The 23,105-nt window shown below is 32.5% G+C and overlaps 1 protein-coding gene across 2 annotated transcripts in view; it reads right to left on the bottom strand.

Moving 5' to 3' along the window:
• The window catches only part of LOC106457799 (glutathione peroxidase-like), a 34,471-nt gene extending 13,040 nt beyond the window's left edge, over positions 1-21,431 (bottom strand). Inside the window, exons 1-3 of one of the 2 annotated variants that reach the window (XM_022383991.1) lie at positions 21,307-21,431; positions 15,325-15,404; positions 3,266-3,381 (exon numbers count right to left, since the gene is read on the bottom strand). In XM_022383991.1, the coding sequence (XP_022239699.1) occupies positions 3,266-3,381; positions 15,325-15,404; positions 21,307-21,329 (219 nt within the window). In that variant the 5' untranslated portion in view covers positions 21,330-21,431. Of the gene's footprint in view, positions 1-3,265; positions 3,382-8,799; positions 8,837-15,324; positions 15,405-21,306 lie in introns of both variants that reach the window. The other variant, XM_022383997.1, reaches the window with a different exon arrangement.
• Between the last annotated feature and the right edge of the window lie 1,674 nt (positions 21,432-23,105).

Here is a 23,105-nt window from a genome sequence, read left to right as displayed (position 1 = left end):
AGTATTATTTGCCAAGCTTATATCTAAAAAAGAGGGCGCCTGGCAAACACTCGGACATTCGCGAGGTTCCTAGATAAGTCATGATCCTTCTAGAAACTCCAGCGCGCATGCTCTCAGCGTCGCGTGACTTCCGCTGTCGTAACAATATTAATATTTGTTTACCTACATTGCAGGTTATGGCTCAATGTAAAGTGGATGGAGGAAACTTTACAATTTATTGAGTTTCCGCTCATGCTAATGCAGAGAATGAAACTTAACGTAGTCATTGCTGTCTCTGAATATTTTATTATTATTTCTATCTGCTACACACACACACACATATATATATATATAAGAAAACAAACACTATATATGATTGATTTTTTTTCTGTGTTAAGTTTTGTTTGACCTATTTTTTTGTTTATTAATTTATTTTTTCTTTGCTGTAATAGATTTAACCTCCTTACATAAGGATTATTCAATGCATTTTATGTAAATTTTGTTATTTATGTTTACTCAGTTGTGCTGGGATTATTGTTGTAAATAAGCGTGTTTTCAGTTTTAGTTTCTCGTGCTTAATTCTGCTAATCTTTATAATTTTTATCGGATAATTCTTTATGTTTCTATAATAACCACACTGACCTATTATTTTAAATTCACAAACAATGATTGATATACTTTATTTCAACGTTATTTCGATGGAGCCAACGTCCTACATACTGTTATGTATATTTTCAGTGGTTTTAATTTAGCATCTGAAATTCAAAAGTTTTGGTTGTTGGGTTGTTAAATACAAAATAAGCTATTTTCTTTACATCGAGATATTTATACAGAATAGACCCTGCTTAACATCTTAAATTGCGCTGATCAGAACAATAAATTAGCTTGTAACTCCCAGAAATATTATATAAAAATGAAATAGAGGAGGGAAATACACCTTGAAAATATCAGAAACAAATGGGCGGCATGATGTTTTTTTTATCAGTACTTGATATCACCATGCTTAAAAAGTACTAAAACTGTAAACACGTCGACCATGAAATCTCTATTAGCTAAACTATTTATTTTTCTTGCTGAATGTAATATTACAGAACAAAGAATGTGAACTTTTAATTCAGTATCCAGAACATGAAAAAGGTTTGTGAGTTATAAATGAGAAAAAAAGTTTGTAAGATATTTGTATCTATAAAAAATGTTTTCATGTAAATAACAAACGCATTCAATTTTTAGAACTATTGAAACGTTTATACTGAACAGAGTCAGCTTTGGTGGTTATGTTTGTCATGCTCTTTATGACTGCCTATTTCGGTGACAACGTTATTAACTTTTTTCTTTGCATATTTTGTTGTTTTTTTTTACTACTCGCTTTTTATACTGAAAATTTCGTAGTTAATGTTTGTTTGGAATTAAGCTACCTAACAGGTATCTAAACCCGATTTCTAGCGTTGTAAGTCCGCAGACATCCCGCTGTGCCACTGGGGGACTCGTAGTTAATGTTTACTCATGTTGATATAATTCATAAATTTATTTTTTAATTGAACTTACTTTTGAAATATCGTAATTACAAACTAACACTTCAGATAATGGCCAGTGCTTGTACTTAGATTCTCGTCATGTTCATCTTAAATAACAATACTCAAAACTAGATCAATTAGCGACTATGGTTCGCCCTACAGCCAGTTAGGTTAGCATGATGACCCAAATCTCCAAACCTCACGTTTCCATCACTTATTATGAGGCTGTGTAACATTGGCTAGCTAAGGCAGAAACATGTTTTTGTTAACTGTTTACATGTCACACTTAATTCACTGCAATTGTTGCATGAAATGAGGCAACTTTTGTTATATTACATAAAAGAAAATCGTATGTTATATTAATGAACAACATTGTACTTTCGTCAGTTCTTATTGACAGTTAACTTGGGCCAAGTTTGGTCTAGCGATGAGCTTTCCGGACTGTAATTCTAAGTTCCATGATTTGCTCACCATTGCCACACAAACGTGCTCCGCACTTTGGGACCATGGGTGCGTTATAAAGATGGTGTTCAAATCCATCTATATTACTAGTGTAGCCTAAGAGTTGGTAATGGGTGCTGTTGACTAGCTGCTTGCTCTGTAATCTATCAAATTAAAATTAAGGACAGCTAGCACACGTGGATATTGAGTATCTTTGTGAAACTTTCCGAAAAAACACATTTAGCTTCCTTAATATATAAGTTTTTTGTTATTTTTTATTATAAATGCATCCAACAGAAATATCTATTGTCAGTCCAAAAACAGCTGGTTCATTTTAAATAGAGTGCCACAATGGACAGACACAACTACTCAAAATATGATAAAACCGTCACTATTGCTAAATACATACACACACACAAAAATGTTTAAATGCACATTGCCATCTATGGGTCATATAAACAACTAATATTCGCGAATATCAATAGAACACAGAATAGCACACAATTACCTTAACAAAAAGTAATGAAAATTTATGAAATCAAGATCGGCAGAAATTTAAACTACCTAAATTAAATTAATATCTAATGTTAGATTGATACTAGTCTAATCACACTTTAATAAAATTAAAGGAAATGAAAAATACGAACAAGTTTTTAGCGAATAAACAACTGGATCGCTTTATCACGTAATTATTTTCATGAATGATGATATTGATTTTTTAAAATAAAAAAAAATGGAATTTTATGTCATAAAAGTGGATTTCTCATGTAACAATGACAGATTAAATTATATCACAATTGTCAGTTTCTCGACACAAGTTTATCAATCGAGACTAACATGCCAAATTAATAGGACTAAATAATAGACTTGAGATGATAACTTATAACACACAAAATTGCTTTCGAATAATAATAAAAATCCACGATTTTTATTCATTATTAGGGTTAATTTTAAAATAGAAAATGTCCAAACTTGAGAAAACAAACCACCAATAGCTTCGTAGTTGCGTGAAAAAAAAATCAAAACTAACATAGAATTGAAATAATTGTTAACTTCCTCAATATTTCTGAAAATTTAATATATAAATCTAAAAACAACTTTGATTGGACAAGACCATATAGAAGACGCAGTCCATTAACCACGCCTTTAAAGTATACTCTTCTGTTTATAAGTCTTCTTTCAAGAAATAATGTGCAATAACGTTTTGATGTTGTATGCTTCTAACAATTTTTGAAATTTTCCATGAGTAAAAAAATCGTTTGTGTTCTGTCGTTAGCACTCTATGGTGTAGATTAATATGAGAGAGGGCAAATTTTCAAATATCTACTAACCATCAGGATCTTGCAGATCAGAAATGTGAGATGAAGTATGAGTACCAGAGTTTTCGATATTTGATGTCCACGGAAAAGAGATACTGGTTGTGTTGTTTTCTTTTTAATGGAGAAATCTGAAACCATTAATCTGCCAAATTAAAATCTAATGGAGCAGCTAATTTTTCGTAATTTGTTTTATTACTCACTAGAATTGCGATATTGTTTTAAAGAAATGGGATATTCTTTTTTGGTCTGCAGTTCTTCTAGCGGTGTGCTATAAAACTATCAATCTTTCAGAGGAAATTCCAAAATCTTTCGGTTACAAATAAAAATGGTTAAATGAACTGAGATATACCATATCATATAGTAATGTCTTCTAACGTAACGTAATATTTGCCTCACAACAAGAGGCCACTTGGCCCATTGTGGTTCTCGCGCTTATTTCATCGAACACTCATCTACTCATATCCAGGTCTGTCTCTCTATATACTCATCCTTTGTTGAACTGTTCCAATCCTGTTACATCTATCACATCTGCAGGCAATCTATTCCAAAGGCTGACAACCCTGTTTGAAAAATAAAATTGCCTAACTTGGAGACAACTTCTATTCTATCAAATGTTAATTCTGTTACGTTTGTGTTCGATTATTAATTTTTCGTAAAAATTCCTTCCGAAAAACTTCAGCGATACAAGTCCTTTCTTAAATAAAACTAGTTTATTCTTCCTCAATTCAACTTTGCAAGACACTTAATTTCCACAGTCAGTTTAACTTCAACACACGCTATAATTCACAGCGAACGATTCACGCACTGTACTTACTATCGCGCTTGACTCAATTGCCCGTCTCTATCTCTGTCTGCCTGCAATTATCTTTCATCACTTCTTGCCGGTCATATATATACAACTGGGATGTGACTTTTAACAGGACTGAAGATGTCTGCATTAGGGTTTAGCTGCGGGGTGTGGAAGGGGCTTGCCATTGTCTGGGTCTGACACCGTTCTAGATTCTCATTATGTGTTACCAGCGTCACGTGAATTCCGCTGTCGTAACAATTCTATGTTCCCTAGTCTTATCATTAAACACGAAAAAAATTTATGTTTCAATCCTACCAATTTTCTTCGTAATTTTAAACCTGATCTCCTCTATCCATTCTTTTCTTAAGAGAAAATATTTTTAGAATCTTAATCTTTCTCATACATTTTTAGAACCTTAATCTGTTTTCATATATTTTTAGAACCTTAATCTGTTTTCATATGACAACCCCTTTATTCAGGAATCATCCCAGCAACCCTCTTTCTTAAGAGAAAATATTTCAGAATCTTAATCTGTTTTCATATAGTTTTAGAACCTTAATCTGTTTTCATATATTTTTAGAGCCTTAATCTGTTTTCATATGACAACCCTCTTATTCAGGAATCATCCCAGCAACCATCCTTCGAATCCTTTCCAACAACTCAATGTCTTTCCTAAGGTAAGGAGCCCAAGACTAAACACAAAACTCTAAATGAGGCATAACCAGAAGTTTGTACAAAGAAACAACAATTTCCTTTGACATAATATGGATCACACCAAAAGAGAGTTATTGTTCGAGCAATCGGTGATATTAATTGCGTCTCAACCATTATTATTCTTTCATATCCCTGATAAGTCCTGGTAATGCAGAAAGGCCTTGACGGCACTGGATATAACATATATAGGTTGTTGTTTTTGTTTGTTTACAATTAATAAAATTAACTGTTCTGTGCCCACCACGAACTTTAAAACCCGGGTTTTAGTGTTATAAGTTTTCAAACTTATCTCTAAGCCACTAGCTAGCGTATAATTGACATATTATTAAACTATTTTTTACTGTCATTCATATGTTCTTACAATTATATTCCATATTCCTGGAGATAAAACTTCATAATCCCGTTTTCTTTTCCACTAGCAATAACACATTGCCTGAAAGACTTAATAAATTGGTTTCCTAAAACATCAAAATTATCTTATTCCATAGCATTACTGAGTTGAATTCCATCAAAGTAGTAATTATAGTTTAAGTTAAAGTAGGCCACATGCATTACTTTTCACTTAGCAATATTAAATGTCATATGCCACTTATTTGCCCAATTCGCCAAATGATCCAAGTCCGTTTGTAGGATAATACCCTCCTCTTAGCCAAGTACACCTAAAATTTTAATATCGTCAATAATCTTGGCCAGTTTGTTAACCCTTCTGTTATCTATATCTGTGTATCAAAAATGGAAAAGCCTCATCAGAGAGCCCTGAAGTACCCCACATGCAACTCTAATCCAGATTGAATGAACTCCATTTATTAAAACTTTTTGCTTCGTCCCTCCTAACCAACCTTTAATCCATTGGACTAATCTATTCCCCATACCCACAGAAACAACTGTATTTACTAGTCTTTTCTGTAACAATTCCTGAAAAGCCTTCCAAAAATCCAGGTATACCATATCCACATCAACATAAACAGTGCATTTTTGAAGAACGTCAAAAGATTTGTGAGACAGGAGTTTCCCTGTATGAAACCTCGCCGGATGTCAACCAGAATTCCAAACTTTGTCAGATGGCTTTAATCGGTCTTTTTAAAACTTTTATTCTGACATAAGTAATACGATTTGGTCTATAATTATTTGGACACAAATTTAAACCTCCATTAAAAATAGATGTCACACTAGAGAGCTTTTAGTCTCACCCGCCCACTATTCAAAAACTTATGCAATCCTATTTTAGTATTTTTGGGAAAACATTATCTGACTGACACTTGATTGTACATTTAACCAGTAGCTTACTATCTATCGCCCCCTAGTGGCACGGTGGTATGTCTGCGGACTTACAACGCTAGAATCTGGGTTTCGATGCCCGTGGTGGGCAGAGCATAAATAGCCCATTGTGTAGCTTTGTGCTTAATTACAAACAAATAAACAAATACTATCTATCAAGAAAAAGCGAATGAACTAAAAAAACTGGTTATTGTCACTCGGAAATTGGTAATTTACTTATACTCGAATACAATAATGGTTGAAGGTAATTTTCAGATGTTATGAGTAGGCCAAAGAATGATAGATTTTAACTTCTATGTTAATTAATTTTGATATCGTGATCGTACTTTCTTAATATCGTTTCTGAAAAATATAAGTTAACAGATCAGAATAAAAATCTTCGATTCAGTCGATATATTAATCAACACCAAACAGAAACTATTAAATTAGGTTACTAGTTTAACTGCTAACGAATATTAACGTGTGTTGGAGATATCACATCAATATTAAAGTATATGAATGCATATTAATTTATTTATTTTTACGGGCTCTGTAACTTAACTCAAAAACAACAGAGGGCAGTAAGAAGCAACGCCTCTCAATCATGGAAGGTGAGGGGATAGAGGTGAAAGATGTCCAACTGCAAAGAAGTGATTTACATGGATATGGATTTTCTATACTTGGAGGAACAGGTTTGGGATTACCCCCCGTGATATATGAAGTTGTAGAAGACTCCCCGGCAGCACTATGTGGTGTGGTAAGTTTGTTATCATTCTTAAAACTATAATGTATTTATCAATGTCATGAAACTCAACGTGAAGTTGCCAAGCGTTTAGCCATGGGCCGCAATCAAACCGAAAATGTATGTAATATTACCAGTAATAGTTTAATAACTTAAATAAGTAAGTTCGTAGGTGGGCTCAAAGAAAGTCTGTTGACATATATGATCTGTCTTCTCATATCCGTGTTATATAGAATATATATATATATATTAATTATTATACATATATTACAATAGTTGAATAAAAATTGTTAAACTATTAAACTTAATAGTAATTTACAAAAGTTTGCACCATACTGATGAGTAACGTTCATTAATTGATATACTTACTCAGATTTCAGGGTATACTTATAGTTATATATAGCCAAAGTTCAAACTCAAACAACAATTTGCAGTATGTTTGTTTTTTTCAAAGTGGGATAACCTGATTCACTCACTCAAGATGTATGTAATGACTAATTAAGACCTATCAAGAAGATTGACCATGTTTTGATATACATATTTCTTGCATAAAACATCTTATTATTTCATTGAAGATTTGCAGTTTCTATTTTTAAATTAATTGCACACTGTGTAATTGTCATTTAAGTGATTATTTTGTATTGTCTTAAATGTATGACACTTTGTGACCACTGAACTTGGTAATTTAAGAGCATTGTGAAATATTTTGTTAGACTGAATTAATTACATACATACTTACTGACAGTAAGTTGAAAGAAAAGGGATAATCAAAGGACACATGACTAAGTTTAAAAGTAATTTCTTGATACAGTATACCACAAGATTACAATGAATTTCTGAACTCTTAATTGTGAGGTAGTTACTGTGGAGATAAAAGGTGTCAATAATAAAAATTGAATTGGAAAACTTCAACCATAGATTTTCACAATTTTAGGAAAAAGATGTGAAATGTGTGCTCAATTACTTGGGCCATTTCAACTAAAATGCCTCAATTGTACATGCATGTATATATTGGTGTTCAAATATAATGTGACTTATACGTCATAGTTCTCTGCTATTTATAAGTTATAAATAAGGTGTTGAAAAGCTATTTCCATCAATTCCTGGTTATAAAATACATATTAATATGCCTGATTCTTTCAGGTGAGTCTAATCAAAACTAAAATAACACATATAGTATGATATTTGTTTTATTATGTGTTCATGCAGGTAATCTAAACCTACAAAAATTGAAAGTAGAAAAGTGTTTAATTGTAGGTTTGATCACTTAAAGCTTTACTAATTATAACTACTGCATTGTGATTTACATGTTGACTTGTTAAACAATGATACCAGGAGAATTTTAGAAAATGTGCAGTTAGTCAGTTTCCTAAAAAATGAAAAAGAATCATTATATGAACAAAATATTTTTTTGCCAAATGTATTGCAAAGTGGGGAAATACAGTGTAACTGTTGGTATTATTCATTTAACTTTGATACTTCCAAGGAAAGGCTAAAATATTAAACCTTCATGTAATTTAACATTTAGACCAAAGTGTTTTACCATTTAAAGATTTTATTCTCTTTTGACCTAACCAAACCTTTTTATCTACATAATTGACATTCACTTGTACAACAACAACTGTCCTGGGGAAAATATGTACTCCAATAATGCCAAATAACATAGAGTTTTACTATATATATTTCATATAATTTAAAAGATGAACTACATGATTGAAATATTAGAGGACATAATATATAGGTTATTATGATATTTTAATATACTTAAAAAATCACAAATTAAATTACATTAATTTAAATAAATATGATATGGCATCTTTAAGTATACTTGTAGATTTGAAATATTTTGTTATAAAAAAGAATCTGTAAGTATTCTTTAATCATGTTTAACCCAGATCCAAGAACTGTGGTGGAAAATTTCTATAATCTGGATCATTGTATCACCATATTTTCTATTTGTTGATAAAGTCAAATAATAAAGCATGTTATTCAATTCCAATTAATCATTCTGGTAATTCTTATAATTGATAATTTGATTTTTACCTGCATATTTTTTTTATTGAACAAAGCAACTCTGGTACTGAAAAGAGAAGAAGTTTGAAAATTTCATATAAATCATCTTACACCTTCATTGGCATGAAACTTAGCTTTATCTGTACCATTTTCATATGTGAGAAGTTTTAATTGTTTAAATCTAAGATATGTTTGTATATATAGTATTTCATTATTACTCCATTACATTTACTTATAAATACTGGTGGTTGTGGCGGGTATTAGGTTAAAAGATAAGTATCTACAGTATGTCTAATTTTTAAATTATATTTACATTCACATCATACTCTATCTGTATTGACACTTGTCATAAAAAAATCCACTAACTGAATATGTAAATTCTAATTTATTCTAACACATTTTAAAAAACTTCCTATAAATAATACTTAGAAAACATGTACATGGGGAAAAAGTGTTTTATCACAGAAAATTGTATAGAAGGCTGAAAAACATTCAAAGGAAGACTGCATTTGCCAAAGTTGGCATGCTACTTAACCTTTGCTCTTTGTGTAAAAAAATTACAGGATTTTTTAGTGAAGTATGTATTATTAGCTAAACAAAAGGTCAACTGAAAATTATATTGTTCCACTAGAAAAATTAGTTGGCTTGGAATTAAATATACATGTACATATAAAATAACTTAATAACTGTGATAGTTAGGATGTTGGCTCATGCATGTATACAATGAGAATAGTTACACCTGTTCACTTAAACACATACTTTACAAAGTTAGTAAAGCTACATGAGGTAGACCTTTTAATTTACATTGTAATCAGTCATTCATGATACCATGTTAAAATTATAACATCTAACAATAAAAAACATAGTAAGTCATAAAATGTTAGATAGGTGATGCTGCTTTCTTTTTTTTTGCTACGTATGAGATGATAAAATTATTATGGCTTCAAAAGACACAGTACTGTATCTTATTTTTTAAATATAAAGCACATATAACTATATTTATCTTAAACACTTCTAGCAAAGTTTGTTAAAATTGTCCTGTTAGAAAAAGTCATGGAAGAGTGTGGAATAATGCAATCGAGCCTATACAACCGTGGAAATATTTGTTACTTACCTAAAATTGTAAAATGAGTAGTGCAAGGTTAGTCGACACAGCTCAACGGTAGAAATAAAGTATTTAATACTTACCTAAAATTGTAAAATGAATAGTGCAAGGTTAGTCGACACAGCTCAACAGTAGAAATAAAGTATTTGATACTTACCTAAAATTGTAAAATGAATAGTGCAAGGTTAGTCGACACAGCTCAACAGTAGAAATAAAGTATTTGATACTTACCTAAAATTGTAAAATGAATAGTGCAAGGTTAGTCGACACAGCTGAACGGTAGAAATAAAGTATTTGATACTTACCTAAGATCTTATTTTATTTTTACACTATAGCAGAGTTAGGATGCTTAAAAGTTCAAACCTATTAGTCAAATCATCTATTGTTCAATTTTTTTTTTACTTTTATTTATTTTATTCATTTTACAATTTTAGGTAAGTATCAAATACTTTATTTCTACTGTTGAGCTGTGTCGACTAACCTTGCACTATTCATTTTACAATTTTGTATAAATATTTAATATCTGTAGTGACATTACAAATTTAATTTGAGTTATTTCTAATATTATGACAATTTACTCTGATTGTACTATGTCAGTATACTGTACTTTATGTACCTGTACATGTAGTCAAAAGTTATAAACTTTAAGAAAAATATGTACAAATACATACGTAATAACTATAGGTATGTTTCAAGAATGTTTTTTGGAATATTCAATTACTGTACAAACATAGTACATTTATATTGTATTATATTGCATTAAAGAAAGTTTGACCCAACTGATTGGTGTTAGTAGTTGCAAGAATGGTGCTTCTGCTTTACAAAAGGATTTAGATTATTTGGTGAGTTGGGCAGATAAATGGCAGGTAGCTTTCAATTATAATAATTGCAGGGTTATTTTTATAGGAATAACATTAACAGGATTATGGGAGTAAAGGATCTTTGTGTCTTGGTTGATCAGTCTCTCAAGCCATCCAAGCAATATGCTATTGCTAGTGGTAGAACAAATAGGATTTTAGTTTTTATCTACAGAAATACTGAATACTAGCCTGAAAGAGTTTCTAATGTCATTTTATAGATCACTTGTCAGGCTGCATTTGGAGTACTGTATTCAGTCTTGGACTCCTTACCTTAACAATGACATTCAGTTGTTGGAAAGGGTTCAGAGGTAGGCTAGCAGGTTGATACCTGGGATGGAAAGGTTGTCATACAAGGACAGGTTAAGATATCTGAAATGTTCCCTTAAAAAAAGAATAATTTGAGGGTTTCTGATTGAGGTGTTTAAGATTTTTAAAGGAATTAATAATGTTGATGCATCATCTTTTTTTTTTGTACATAATGGTGAGAATGGTAGGACTAGTAAGCATAAATATAAATTTTGTAAAGTTAGGAGTCATTTTCAGCTGAGATGGTGTTACTTTTCTAACAGAGTGGTTGGCACTTTTAATGAATTGCCTTCAGATGAGATGGATGCAGTAAATTTAAGAAAAAGCTTGATTAAATTTATGAATGATAAGGGCTGTCTTTGAGTTGTTAATATATTTTTCTTAGTGAGTGGTAGAGCTGAACAATTAGTGGTATTTGCTAATTGGTCCCATTAATCGATTAGTATAGTGTTCTTCAAACCATGGTATTTACAAGCAAAAAAAAGTTGGCAGTTGGCCCTGCTAGCCAATTGCTTTCCCTCTACTCAGCAGTGGTAGACAGTCTTAGTAGCTTTTCCATAATGAAGATAGGGTTAAGTGAGTTTGGAGGTAATGGGAATTTGAATTATGAGTCCCTTAGTCATCAAAGCTGAACAGACTTGAAGTAAAAAAACTTGTAAGGCTAAAATTGGACAGAGTTCCAATAGCCCATTATTCATTTTTGCTCTTAACAACAAACATAATAGCAATATTTTGATAACTTGGGAATTGGAAAAATGAAAAATGGTAATAATCAGAAACCTAATTTCTATTAATTAGTTATTTTCATGACAATAAATTTAGGTATAATTTCAATTAATCAGCTTTTGGAATAATTGAAAACAGTTATTATTGGAAACACTAATTTTAATTAATTTTTCTTTTACACTCGATATAATTGGAATTTTGATTATAGTCTATTTTTGGAATAATCAGAATATCTCAGTTAATTGATTTGATCATAATTTAGATTAATTGATTTGTTTATGTGACACTAATTGATGTAATTGCCACTTATAGGTTTTCAGTTAACTTGCCCAGCTCTTGTGGATGGGACAGCCTCTTGCTGTCCTTAAATTTTATGTTGTGTTACATTATAGATAAATAGCATACTTTTTAGGATTAACAGGCTTATTACAAAAAGTTATATCTGAACATGCTGGCTCAAGATACAAACACACAAGTCAATAGTTATTTTGTGTATTAATGCTGGGCATTAATAACAATATTTAAATCATTGAGAAAATGTAAAGAAAAATATTATTTAGGCCAAGGGCTGACAAACTTGTTTGTGTTTAAATATGCATGCAGCTAAGCCTACACGTGCAAAGGAAATATAATTTTGTATGATATATGTGACAGTGAGTCATTATTGTAAATTAAAAATTATATATAGTTCTTACATAAATATGTGCTGTAGTTGAGAAGTTTTATTAATAATTTCCATGTTAGTGGAAATCAGTACAAGTTTTTGTTTCATTAAAGATTTTTGCTTTCTGTTTGTACATGTACTGGATACATGTTGTGTAATGTATGTGTTTAGGTACACTTAAGTCTATGTTTATTAGCTTAAAGAAGTTATTGAATAAAAATAACTAAATGGAAAATTTCTTTGATTCAGTCATTAGAAAAGCTAATTTGGTCTGGTACTGATTACTAATTTTACTAGTTTTAGAATTTTACAATAAGATTGCATACAAATTTATCATAAGAAACAGTTTTCAGTATTGTTTTTGTATTTTTATAAAGTTCTAATATATCATTGTAGTGTCATAGAGTTGAAATTATTTTATGATCAGTGTAGAGGCTGTATTTATGAATTTATACTATAAAGTAGAATAGTTTTGTTGAAACAAGACATGATCTAATGTGCATTTCTACATCTGCACTGGAGATGTTTTAAAGCTTTAAATATATATATAACATTTTCAGACTGGTAGTATGATATGTGGATGGATGTAGTTTATGTCTGGAAAAGTAAGCTAAATGAGGTTTTAGAGAGAAAATGCAGATTTCTGGTCACTGTGTATACTAATAATGTTTTTTAATTAATGGCTTGAAAGATTCATACAGTTTAATAAATGTATTTTGTTTTTTCTTTAGTGAGCTTCATAAAGCTTTCTTTTAGGGGCTGAATTTCAAGGTTATAATGAAAGAGGTTTTTAAATCTATATATGCAATTTCAATAGATTACTTAAATGACAGTTTATTTATGTAAGTATATGGCAACCTGACTTACCTTTTAACATAGGATAACATAATAGTTCCTTTTTAGAAAAACAAAACAAAAATTGCTGTTTTAGTGGCCCTAAGCCCTATACATCTATATTAATTACCTTATTTCTCTTGAGGGATTTTCTATTACTCCAGTAATCAGGACCTGGCTTGTGCTAACTATAACAGTTTTTTTTTTGTTGTTGTTGAGGAAATAGGATTAGTTAAGATAGTCATAGAATACAATTTTAGGCCTTAGGACTCAATGTAGTTTAGAGTTAGTGTAAGTAACTTAATTTCTAGTTTATCATGGTGAAGAGAAAATGGTAATCAGGTGAAGATGTAGCTGTCTTTGAAGCACTTTGGTGGTCCTAATGTTAACTGGAAGCTTTATGCTCCATGTTTGTGTATGACAGTAGTTTCCAAACTTTTTTCACTGATGAAACCCAAACCCACTTACCTTGATTTGTGTGACACCCCTGCTGCCACATGCAATATTTTTTGTAGAGTTTTTTAATGTTCTTAATTATTCTTCCTTTAGTGAAACTCTTGTGACATCCCTAGCAACTTGCTGTGGCACACTAGTGTGTTGCAATAAACACAGTTTGGAAACCACTGGTGTATGGAGTGCACAGAATGTAACCTTAGTGTGGTTAGTATACCAGTGGCTCTGGTGAGCATACATAATATATTTTAAAAGTTAAAAATATGGTTGGTATGTTATTTGGTCTAGTTTTTTTTTGTTTTTTTTATGAGGATATACTGTAGCAGTGGATCTGGTGAGGATGAATATGGATGTAGTAGGTATACTGTATAGTTAAATGTGGGTCATTTGGAGATATTGTTTAATAGTGAATCTGGTTGTGTACATACAGTACTGTGAAGTCGATACTCTCGTAAGTGTACTATTTAGCAAGTTATCTGGTGAGATTGCAGTGTAGAGGTAAGGGATATACTATCATTGGTGGTATAGTAATGATACATTGTATCAGTACATGAAGACCAAGTTAGGATAACATAAGATAAACAAGGTAACATTTCTTGAACCTTCAAGCTTTTTCTGCACACCCACTCTTTACGAAAACCAAGAACTTAAATCCACCCTTAATTTTTCAGGAAATTATCAATTCCTCTTTAAGAATCTTATAAAGTGCTGGTCTCCGCTACTGTTAATGGAAACTCATTCTATAAGCTAATTATCCTGTTAGAAAAATAATACTGTCTTAACTGAAGACTAGCTTGTCTTTTTCGAAATCTTAAATTTGTGTGCTCTCATTCTCTTGTCCTCAGAATATAGCACAAAGTAATCAGAAACCTCTATCCTAAAAATCCTTTTGATAACCTTGTAAACTTCAAAGAGGTCATTTCTAATGCTTCTTTTTTCAAGAGAATATAATTTAAGAGATCTTAACTTATCCCCATAATATAACCCTTTCATCCAAAGAATAATCGTAAAAGCCATCTTCTGAACCATTTCCAATAAGTCAATGTTCCTTCTTAGATAAGGAGACCAAAACTGTACATAGTATTTCAAGTTAGACCTTATTAATGATTTCTATGGAGAGATAATTACCTCCTTTGAAATGTAATCAGTATATCTATAAATACACCTTAAAATCTGTTTAGATTTGCTACTAGCAACAGAGCATTGCTTTGTTGGCTGGGTAACTTTATCCACCACTATGGCAAGATCCTTTTTTTCAGTCTTGCAGTAAGTAGTAGGTATACAGTGTAGCCAGTTATAGGGAGAGTAAAGTAGTGGATCTGATGGACATAACATACTATTAAGTTGATAGTCTAGTGGCATATGGTACAGCTGTTAGTCTAATGAAGATACATTGTACATGTAGAAGTAAGTTGTGGGCTTGCATGTAACATTAGTACTTTTATAAATTTTCTAAACACTTAAATAGAAAAAGTAGTCATTCATATACTTTAACACAAGAGAGAGAGAAATAGAATTCTGATGTACTTGTGTAGAAAACACTACAGAAAATCATTATGTTGTCACACACACATGAACAATATCATTGAGCTTTCATATTGACATACCAGCCAAAGTACCCATGTCAGGTGTGACATTTACTGTGTTCTCTCCACAGGGATGGTGGGATGGCACGCATTTGTCTGCACTAAGGTGGTAGCATGAGAAAAAAAGAAATTTAAATCATATGATGGCTGTGAAACTCATAAAAAGGAGATAATAATTTTCAAAAGTAGGAGGTTTTAGAATCTCTCTAGAGCATATCCAGGAACCCTTGAAAATTTCATGGCGAACAAGGGGTCATGAAGTTGGAGAAATGTCATCATGTTTTATTAAGTGGGCATAACAGATATTAGGTGTACGTCCATTGCTTGTTGGAATGCATACAATAAACTTAAATGTTTCATTAGCTATCTAGAAATGGATTAATTTTATAATTAAAGTAAAATCATTAATTTTAAGTGTATTATTTCTCATTATGTTAGTGATGTATATTTATTATGTATTTAGTGCACATTGTGTATTAAATAATGAATGCAATAAATATATATAATAACCTTGAAAAGGGAATTTAAAAGAGTCTGAATTGTGTGATATATACCAAATGTGTATATATGTATTTGTACTAGTGTTTCTTAATCTCTAGTTAATCCTACATCAAACCTTTTAATTTTTGATAATTCATAGTTAGTCTTGATTCTCCTATTTTCTGATGCTATATGTTTTCATAAACTTCCAATCTAAATGCTGTTCATGAAAAATAATAGTTCACAAACCTATCACAGCATGTCCATAATGAGCTTTTCTAGAGCAACTGCTCTGTGTCACTAGGTTACAGCAAGGAGTTAAATGATGCTTTTATGAGTCTTTTTGTTTTTTTACGTGATGAACACACACTTGTTTTATTATTGGTGAAGTGGAAAAATATTTCATTTCAATTTTTAATTTTGTCATGTAATTGTCTACCTACAAATACATGTTCTGTTTTATGATCTCACTTTTTTCCCTCCACATTAGTTAAAATGGTTATCTTGAAGTTTTTTTTTTTTGGTCTACAGTAAAGGTAGGTCATTCCACAATATAATTTATATGGTAAAACCTGGGGTTACTTAAATATATTTGCTATGCATACTATGCCCCAGCAAAAAACATAATTTGACTTTCCTTTTATTTTACATCATTTATGTGAGGGTTAATAAATACTCGATTTTCAAACATGCGTGTTCATCAAGTTCATGTAGTAGGTGAGTGCTATCGATTTAAATGTAATCCTTTAATATTTAACCCCGTTACAGAAAGAGCTGTCTACATGAATAATTTTAAATCCTGCAAAGCAATAATTTCTCAAGATATTTAGACCCCTTGTTTTTAATATACCTCTTGCAGAAATCTGTTGTTTTGTTTTGACGAAGTGGTAGCTACAGAGTCACGTGCGTTTGAATGTTGAGGGAAGGGCCGCCTGTGCTATTGTACACGTACTTGTGTCATTATTACTAATTTGTTGATTTGTACTTCATTATAGAGAATAGTTTCTAATACGCCAACCACATTTAATTTCCTGCTGTACTCCCCCCCCCTCCACGCACACAAGTTATCTCCGTAGTTTTTGACCCCCTCCCCCCATTGAATATATTTCTTTTTATTTGCGTGACCCCATTTACATATGAATAACTATCATGTCATGGAAGCGATTGACGACTTATGGCACTTTGTTGAAATGAAGGCTTGATCTCATGCAAGATACGATGTTTGGGATCGTTATCGCTTACGTTTGGACATCACATTATTAAGGTTTGTACAGCTGCAAGACTGATAGGTGTGGGAATTATATTTTTAATATCAGAAAATAATTTATGTCATATAATTAATAGGCGTTTATCTTTTCCTTACAATATAAAAGTGCTGCTCGTTTCAATGTACAATTAGGACTCGTTTGTAGATAAATAACTTGAAAAATTCAATTCCCACGCTCAGATTATGTCTATAGTATATCATTCACATACACACACAAATATTATCAAAGCGCTCTGAAGGGTTAGTGTAGTTTTACAGTTCTGTTCAACTCTTTTACGTTTTTAGTTTGTTGTATCTCTTTGCGTGGATGTTTTATGGAGTGATGTACACATCATCATCATCATCCTAAACTTATAGATATGTAGTTTCATTAACATTACGTTCCTCTACTATACACTTTCACCTCTTTAACTCGTACTTGTGTTCGAGAAGAACAACAGTCCTGTTTATGGCTAAGTTATTTATTTTGAAATTTTAAGTTTTACTGAAACGGAAACTGCGCGTCCGTCTTAGTTAACACCAAGTAGTTAAGCTATTTAGAGTTAGCATGCTTGTGGATCTGCGAGTCAATCTTTCACGTCCCCTTACCGTAAAAAAAAAAGTGTTATAAGGGTGACGGCCAAATCCTATTATTCTGTCAGACAAAAGTAGCTCAAGGCGGTAGGTACTGTTGTTTAGCTACCTATCCTGTAGCCTACCGGGTCAAAATTACGATTAATGCAAATACCCCTTGAGAAGCTGTACAAGAATTTTTAGAAAAAAACAAGAGAGATGTCATGTTATTGCGTGCCCAATAAATGTGTTTCTGAATGAAACATTTCCGTTCTAAACTTCTAAATGAACTTTCTCCCGGGTAATTGAAGAGAAGCGCCTCCTGGTGGTTCAGCGGTAAGTTTGATAACCACGGTGGGCAGAGCACAGATAGTTCATTGTGTAGCTTTGCGCTTAACAATAAATAAATAAACAAACAAGCAAAAATAAATCGTAATCCAAGACGTTGAGAAGAAGTGGGGGCTTTCCTGAAGTGAAACGTCTTGGTTTATGGTTTGTTTTTATTTACCCTAGATAAGCTGAAGTGTTTTTTCAGAAGTGTGGGGAAATACTCGGGTTCCTTCGTCAGATTTATTCAACATTTCTCTGCTACTTTAATCTAATCAATCCAGTTGGCGCAATGACTATGTAGTTTGACAGATGGACTGCTCCGAAGTGTATTTTCGAGAAAGTCATGAGTAAGTAATTACTCGTGTTTATATAATACATTTTTTCTATTGATGCCATTTAACATCGAATTAACACGTGGGGCACAGTTAGCTTGACGGTTTAATGAACAGAGAAGTAAACAGCAAAACAAACTTAAAATGCAACCTGATACGATCTGCCCTTATCATGACTTAATTCACTAAACTAGGATAACCTACTTATTAGAACATGGTTGAATACAGATATAGATATCAACAGCTCGTGGTTATTTGAGAATGTTAGACATGAATGTTGAGAAACAACATTTGATAAATTCATATAACAATTAAATTCGTGGCTCTTAGTAGATTGGGCTTAATACGAACCCTGACAAATCGTGCATATTTTTTTTTATTTTTTAGTATATCCTCTTGTAAACAGTGTCACAATTTGAACGGTAACAAGTATTTCCTATCACAAATGCAAACAGTGATATTAACTCTTGGGGTCTGAGCATGGCCTGGTGGTTAGGGTATCGGCCCCGGATGGATCGAAGGTTCCAGGGTTGGAGACTTGATGTCTGTGAACACGCTTTGCCATTTCAGCTTGGGCGCGTTATAAAAAACATAGTTAATTTCACTGTTTTATCAAAAGAGCCGCACAAGGCTCTTACAGCGTCAGGTGCTGCTGGCTAGCTGTCTTCCCTCCCGCTGGTCAGTACTTCGCATTTGGGGTCAACCTGCACTTGTGATGCTGTTCATGTTATTAATTCCAATCTAGTAACTTTTGTTATTAAAGAAAACCTTGGTCATAATGCACTATGAACCTTTTTTTTTATGGAATTCAACTTTCCTCATTTTTTACCGTGACATAAAAGTACCCTCAATTAAAGTAAATTGTTATGCAAATGTTTCATCTTAATCTTTACATCATTCAGTGTGTTTGTATGATTGATAATATGGGCTGACTTATTTGACCGCTAAGTTGCTGAATTATAAGTGTATTTATTTAAGAGGGTTCTTGTGTCTACTGTAACAGCAGGAAGAGATTTTCTCTGTAAGCAAAAGGCACTCTTCCATGTCAAAGTAGATCGTATTTCTGAAGCATGTAAAGGACGTACTATTTTTATGGGCTGCTGTCTTTTCCTCAGTTGTGGCGTCAGTGTGCACGTGTCTTAGTGTGGTTAAATATAAAAACATACACGTGTGTATGCGTGTGACAGAATTATATTTTTATTTTAGAAACTTATACCCAGTAAAACAACACATGAATATTTGTTTAGATAATGTTTTTGTTTTCATTAAAATTGCATTTGATTTCGTACTGTTATTATTTTGTCTTGATAGTGGTTGTTATATTATCTATAATAATGTTGGCGTTATTTTCCCTTCTCCCTTACATTCTGACAATATGTATCTTTTTTTTTTCTGAATTTTTATGTTTGCTTATATGACCTTTAACTTGTATTTTATTTTTTAGAACTTCCATATTGAAGCATACTCTCAAAATGGTTCAATAAGAGATATTAAAATTGTATCCAAACGAGTATGCACCATTTTCTTTGTGAATATAGTTAATATTAGACAATTATAAAGCCGGAAAACAATTATTGATATCTATAAAGTTAATTTGTTTCATTCAAGTTCATGAAGTCTTAAACTGAATTACTCATCGTTGTTGTCAAAATGATATCCAGATAGCAAAAAGAAATCGGGTATAAACTAAGTCTAGATATTGAGTTGATGACAAGCCCACTCTCTGTATGTTTGAAATCATCCATTCAGTTATTTTATGTTTTTGAAGGATATTTTATAATAGTCTGCTCTTATATGTGCTACTGATGTAAGAGTATGACGTGTCATAACCTTGTGGTTAGGGCGCTTCACTCCCAATCTACGGGTCACGGGTTCGAATCCCTGCCACTAAGTATGCTCTCCCTTTCATTCGTGGGGCGTTATAATGTGACGGTCAATCCCACTATTCGTTGGTAAAAGAGTAGCCCAACAGTTGATGGTGAGTGGTGTTGATTAGTTGCCGTCTCTCTAATCTATCACTGCTAAATTAGGTACGGCTAGCGCAGATAGCCCTCGAGTACGTTTGCCCGAAATTCAAAAACAAACAAACGTAAGAGTTCCAGAAAGTCTGGCATATCAAGAAAGAATCTGTAAAAGAAAATTAGCAGGTTGAAAATTCTCCTGGTTAAACAGTATGTGCGCAAGTCATGACTCGCTGTGTAAACCTTCTGATAATGTTTGCTGTGATTGGTAAAAAAAAAAAAAATCCACTCAACATAAGTGTTCCATTGTGCGACTGGGTGGCGAACGTTTCTTAGTACTAATAATGTACATACAAAGAGCAAGCAATTTTTGAGACGTAGACTACTCTGTGTGACTGGCCTGAATTATTGAGTTACAGTATTGTTACAAATATGTTGTAACTATCGGGTAAAGGGTTTGGGTAAGAAATAGTTTAGGGACATATAAAAGCGTACGAGATTTACCCGAGTTATGTGACATCTTGCCAATAGAGATAAAGCTGGTCCTCGGTAAAGCTGTAGGATATATATATAGTAATGATACATGTATAACATTTTTTTATATGGTCGAGTAGGCACTAATCAAATCGAAAGCATACAGGTTACTTGGAATGGTAAAATTCGGGGTTCAATTCCCCGCGATGGATAGAGCGCAGATATCTCATTGTGTAAATTTGCGCTAAAGCAATAACAAAAACTTGAGACAGTTGCTGACATCGGTTCCAGTGTGGAACGCCATCTGTGTGTTTTTCTGTCATTAATTTGATGTATTATGATATAGGGTTGGCATGCGGATTTTCATGATACAAAGATGTTTAAGTCTGCAACTAATTCATGGGTACGTGTACACTATGAAGCTTTGTAAGAGTCCACGTTTCATTTTTTTCTTCACGTTTAATAATATATTTTAATCCATTCAATTTAAGGGCATGTAACGGTTTGTCAGAATTAAGGTTTACAGCGTTTTGACTACTTAATCTTACTGTACAGTTAGTAAATGTGTCGAAGAATGTGCTTAACAATCAAGCTCAAATATACATACATTCTATGCCGTTTGAAATCCATTGTTTTGTCCTATACCATGTATGGTAACATTAGCACAGTTGAATCCCCTGACTACGTCTGCCTGATTTGTTTCTTTTAATACATCTGTAGATAAATCGGAGTCGCATGGCTAGAAGAAGTAACTTTTACACGTGAACTTAATGGTGTTGTTAAAGTTAATGATACGTTTCCTTGTTAGCTGTAGCCGTTTTGTTACCACTTCTGAATAACATCTGCATGGCGTTCTAATAGTTTAAAACGTAGTGTGTTTGGGCGTGGGGAGGCACTTGTGTTTCGACCAGCCTATAGTGTAGAGCGGATATCAAGTACTTTTTTTTCTGCACGTGAAATGAATCAACCTCAGTCTGAAAGAGAATAACATTTTCCATTCAGTTCATAAGTGAAGTTTTGATTTTTTTTTTACTTTGTGTATTTACATAAAACTGGCCGAACGCGGCCTAATAGTTAGTGTGCTTCTACTGTGAATTTTCCGTTTGGGCCCGTGGGTATGTTTTAAGAGTAACTGTCAACTCCCACCGTTAGGTCAGACAAGAGAGCTCGAGAGTTGGTGGTGAGTGTTGTGGACTAACTGCCTTTTTCTTGCCTGTCAATCCAAAATTAGGAACGGCTATGCGTAGATAGCCTTTATATGCGTGATAATTTGGGGGGGGGGGGTACGAGAAAACACGTTTCAAAAAATGCAATGATTGATTACACTATCAATATATCCTCTACGTCAGAAAGGGTAGTAGAATGTCCAGAATCATCTGGACACAGACTACAAGATTTCCGGACATTTGAATGACTTGGGGTAGGGATAGCGGAAGCAACGGCATATATATATATATATGTTTGAATGTTCAGTAACGGCGGCGGCGGCGGCGTGATTTACAATAAGCAAATAAACGCTCTTGTGAAATATACGAAACTATTTGAACATAAAAGTACGTACGTAACATGAGAGAATGCAGAACTTATTATGAATTAAAAAGTAATTAAAATTATAGCATTTTTTAAAAGAAATTTCATATATTGAATAGTTTGATAACTCGCCCCCAGTTCTGTAAATATTTGTTTGTTTCAGTAAGCACAAAGCTCCTCAAGTATCGAAATCCTCTTTATAACGTTATAAGCTCTCAGATATATGAAAGAAATCTCTTTAATACATTAGGCACTGCTCTACAAATTTTTCACAAGTAAACGATTAAGACTGATTCAAAATGGATGCCTCTAAGTCTTTTCTTTTCTGAGTCATAGTGTGTTATTGGTGTTTAAGGTTTTGTTATCTGTTGCCGGTTGCAAATAATGTTGCAGACATTTCTCTGACAAGCCATTCACATATATAGCATATAAAATTTTAACTGAAAGGCAAATTTTGCACGTTTTTGAGAACCTGCTAAGAGTCGCGTGCTTGAGAACATCAGACTACGTCATGATGTAATAGAGCAAATATCCGCTAGTCGCCATTTATCATTGAAATCAATATGTGCGTTTTTATTTTTCTTCTTTGGTGTTCCGTTTCCCCACTTGGACGGGTCTAGTATATTTGTTCTACTCTATATCAGTATTGTGATCGTCCTAATTAACAAAATAGTGACTGATTTGTATGCTTGTCCTGTAAAAATTATTATGTCTGGTATAAACGAATTGGAAGTTATGCTTCACACGTCATTATTTTGTTATATTTTTTGTTTTTGTAATGGGTCGGATGTGGCATAAAATTGCGTAACAACTGGAAATCTGGCATTCACTGAATAACACCATGTATTTGTTATTAAGGGAATCTATTAACACTGA

This window comes from Limulus polyphemus, unplaced genomic scaffold, assembly GCF_000517525.1.
Source record: "Limulus polyphemus unplaced genomic scaffold, Limulus_polyphemus-2.1.2 Scaffold18, whole genome shotgun sequence".
NCBI lineage: Eukaryota > Metazoa > Arthropoda > Merostomata > Xiphosura > Limulidae > Limulus > Limulus polyphemus.
The sequence above is the reverse complement of the archived record's forward strand: the minus strand, read 5'-3'. Positions and strand labels throughout refer to the sequence as shown.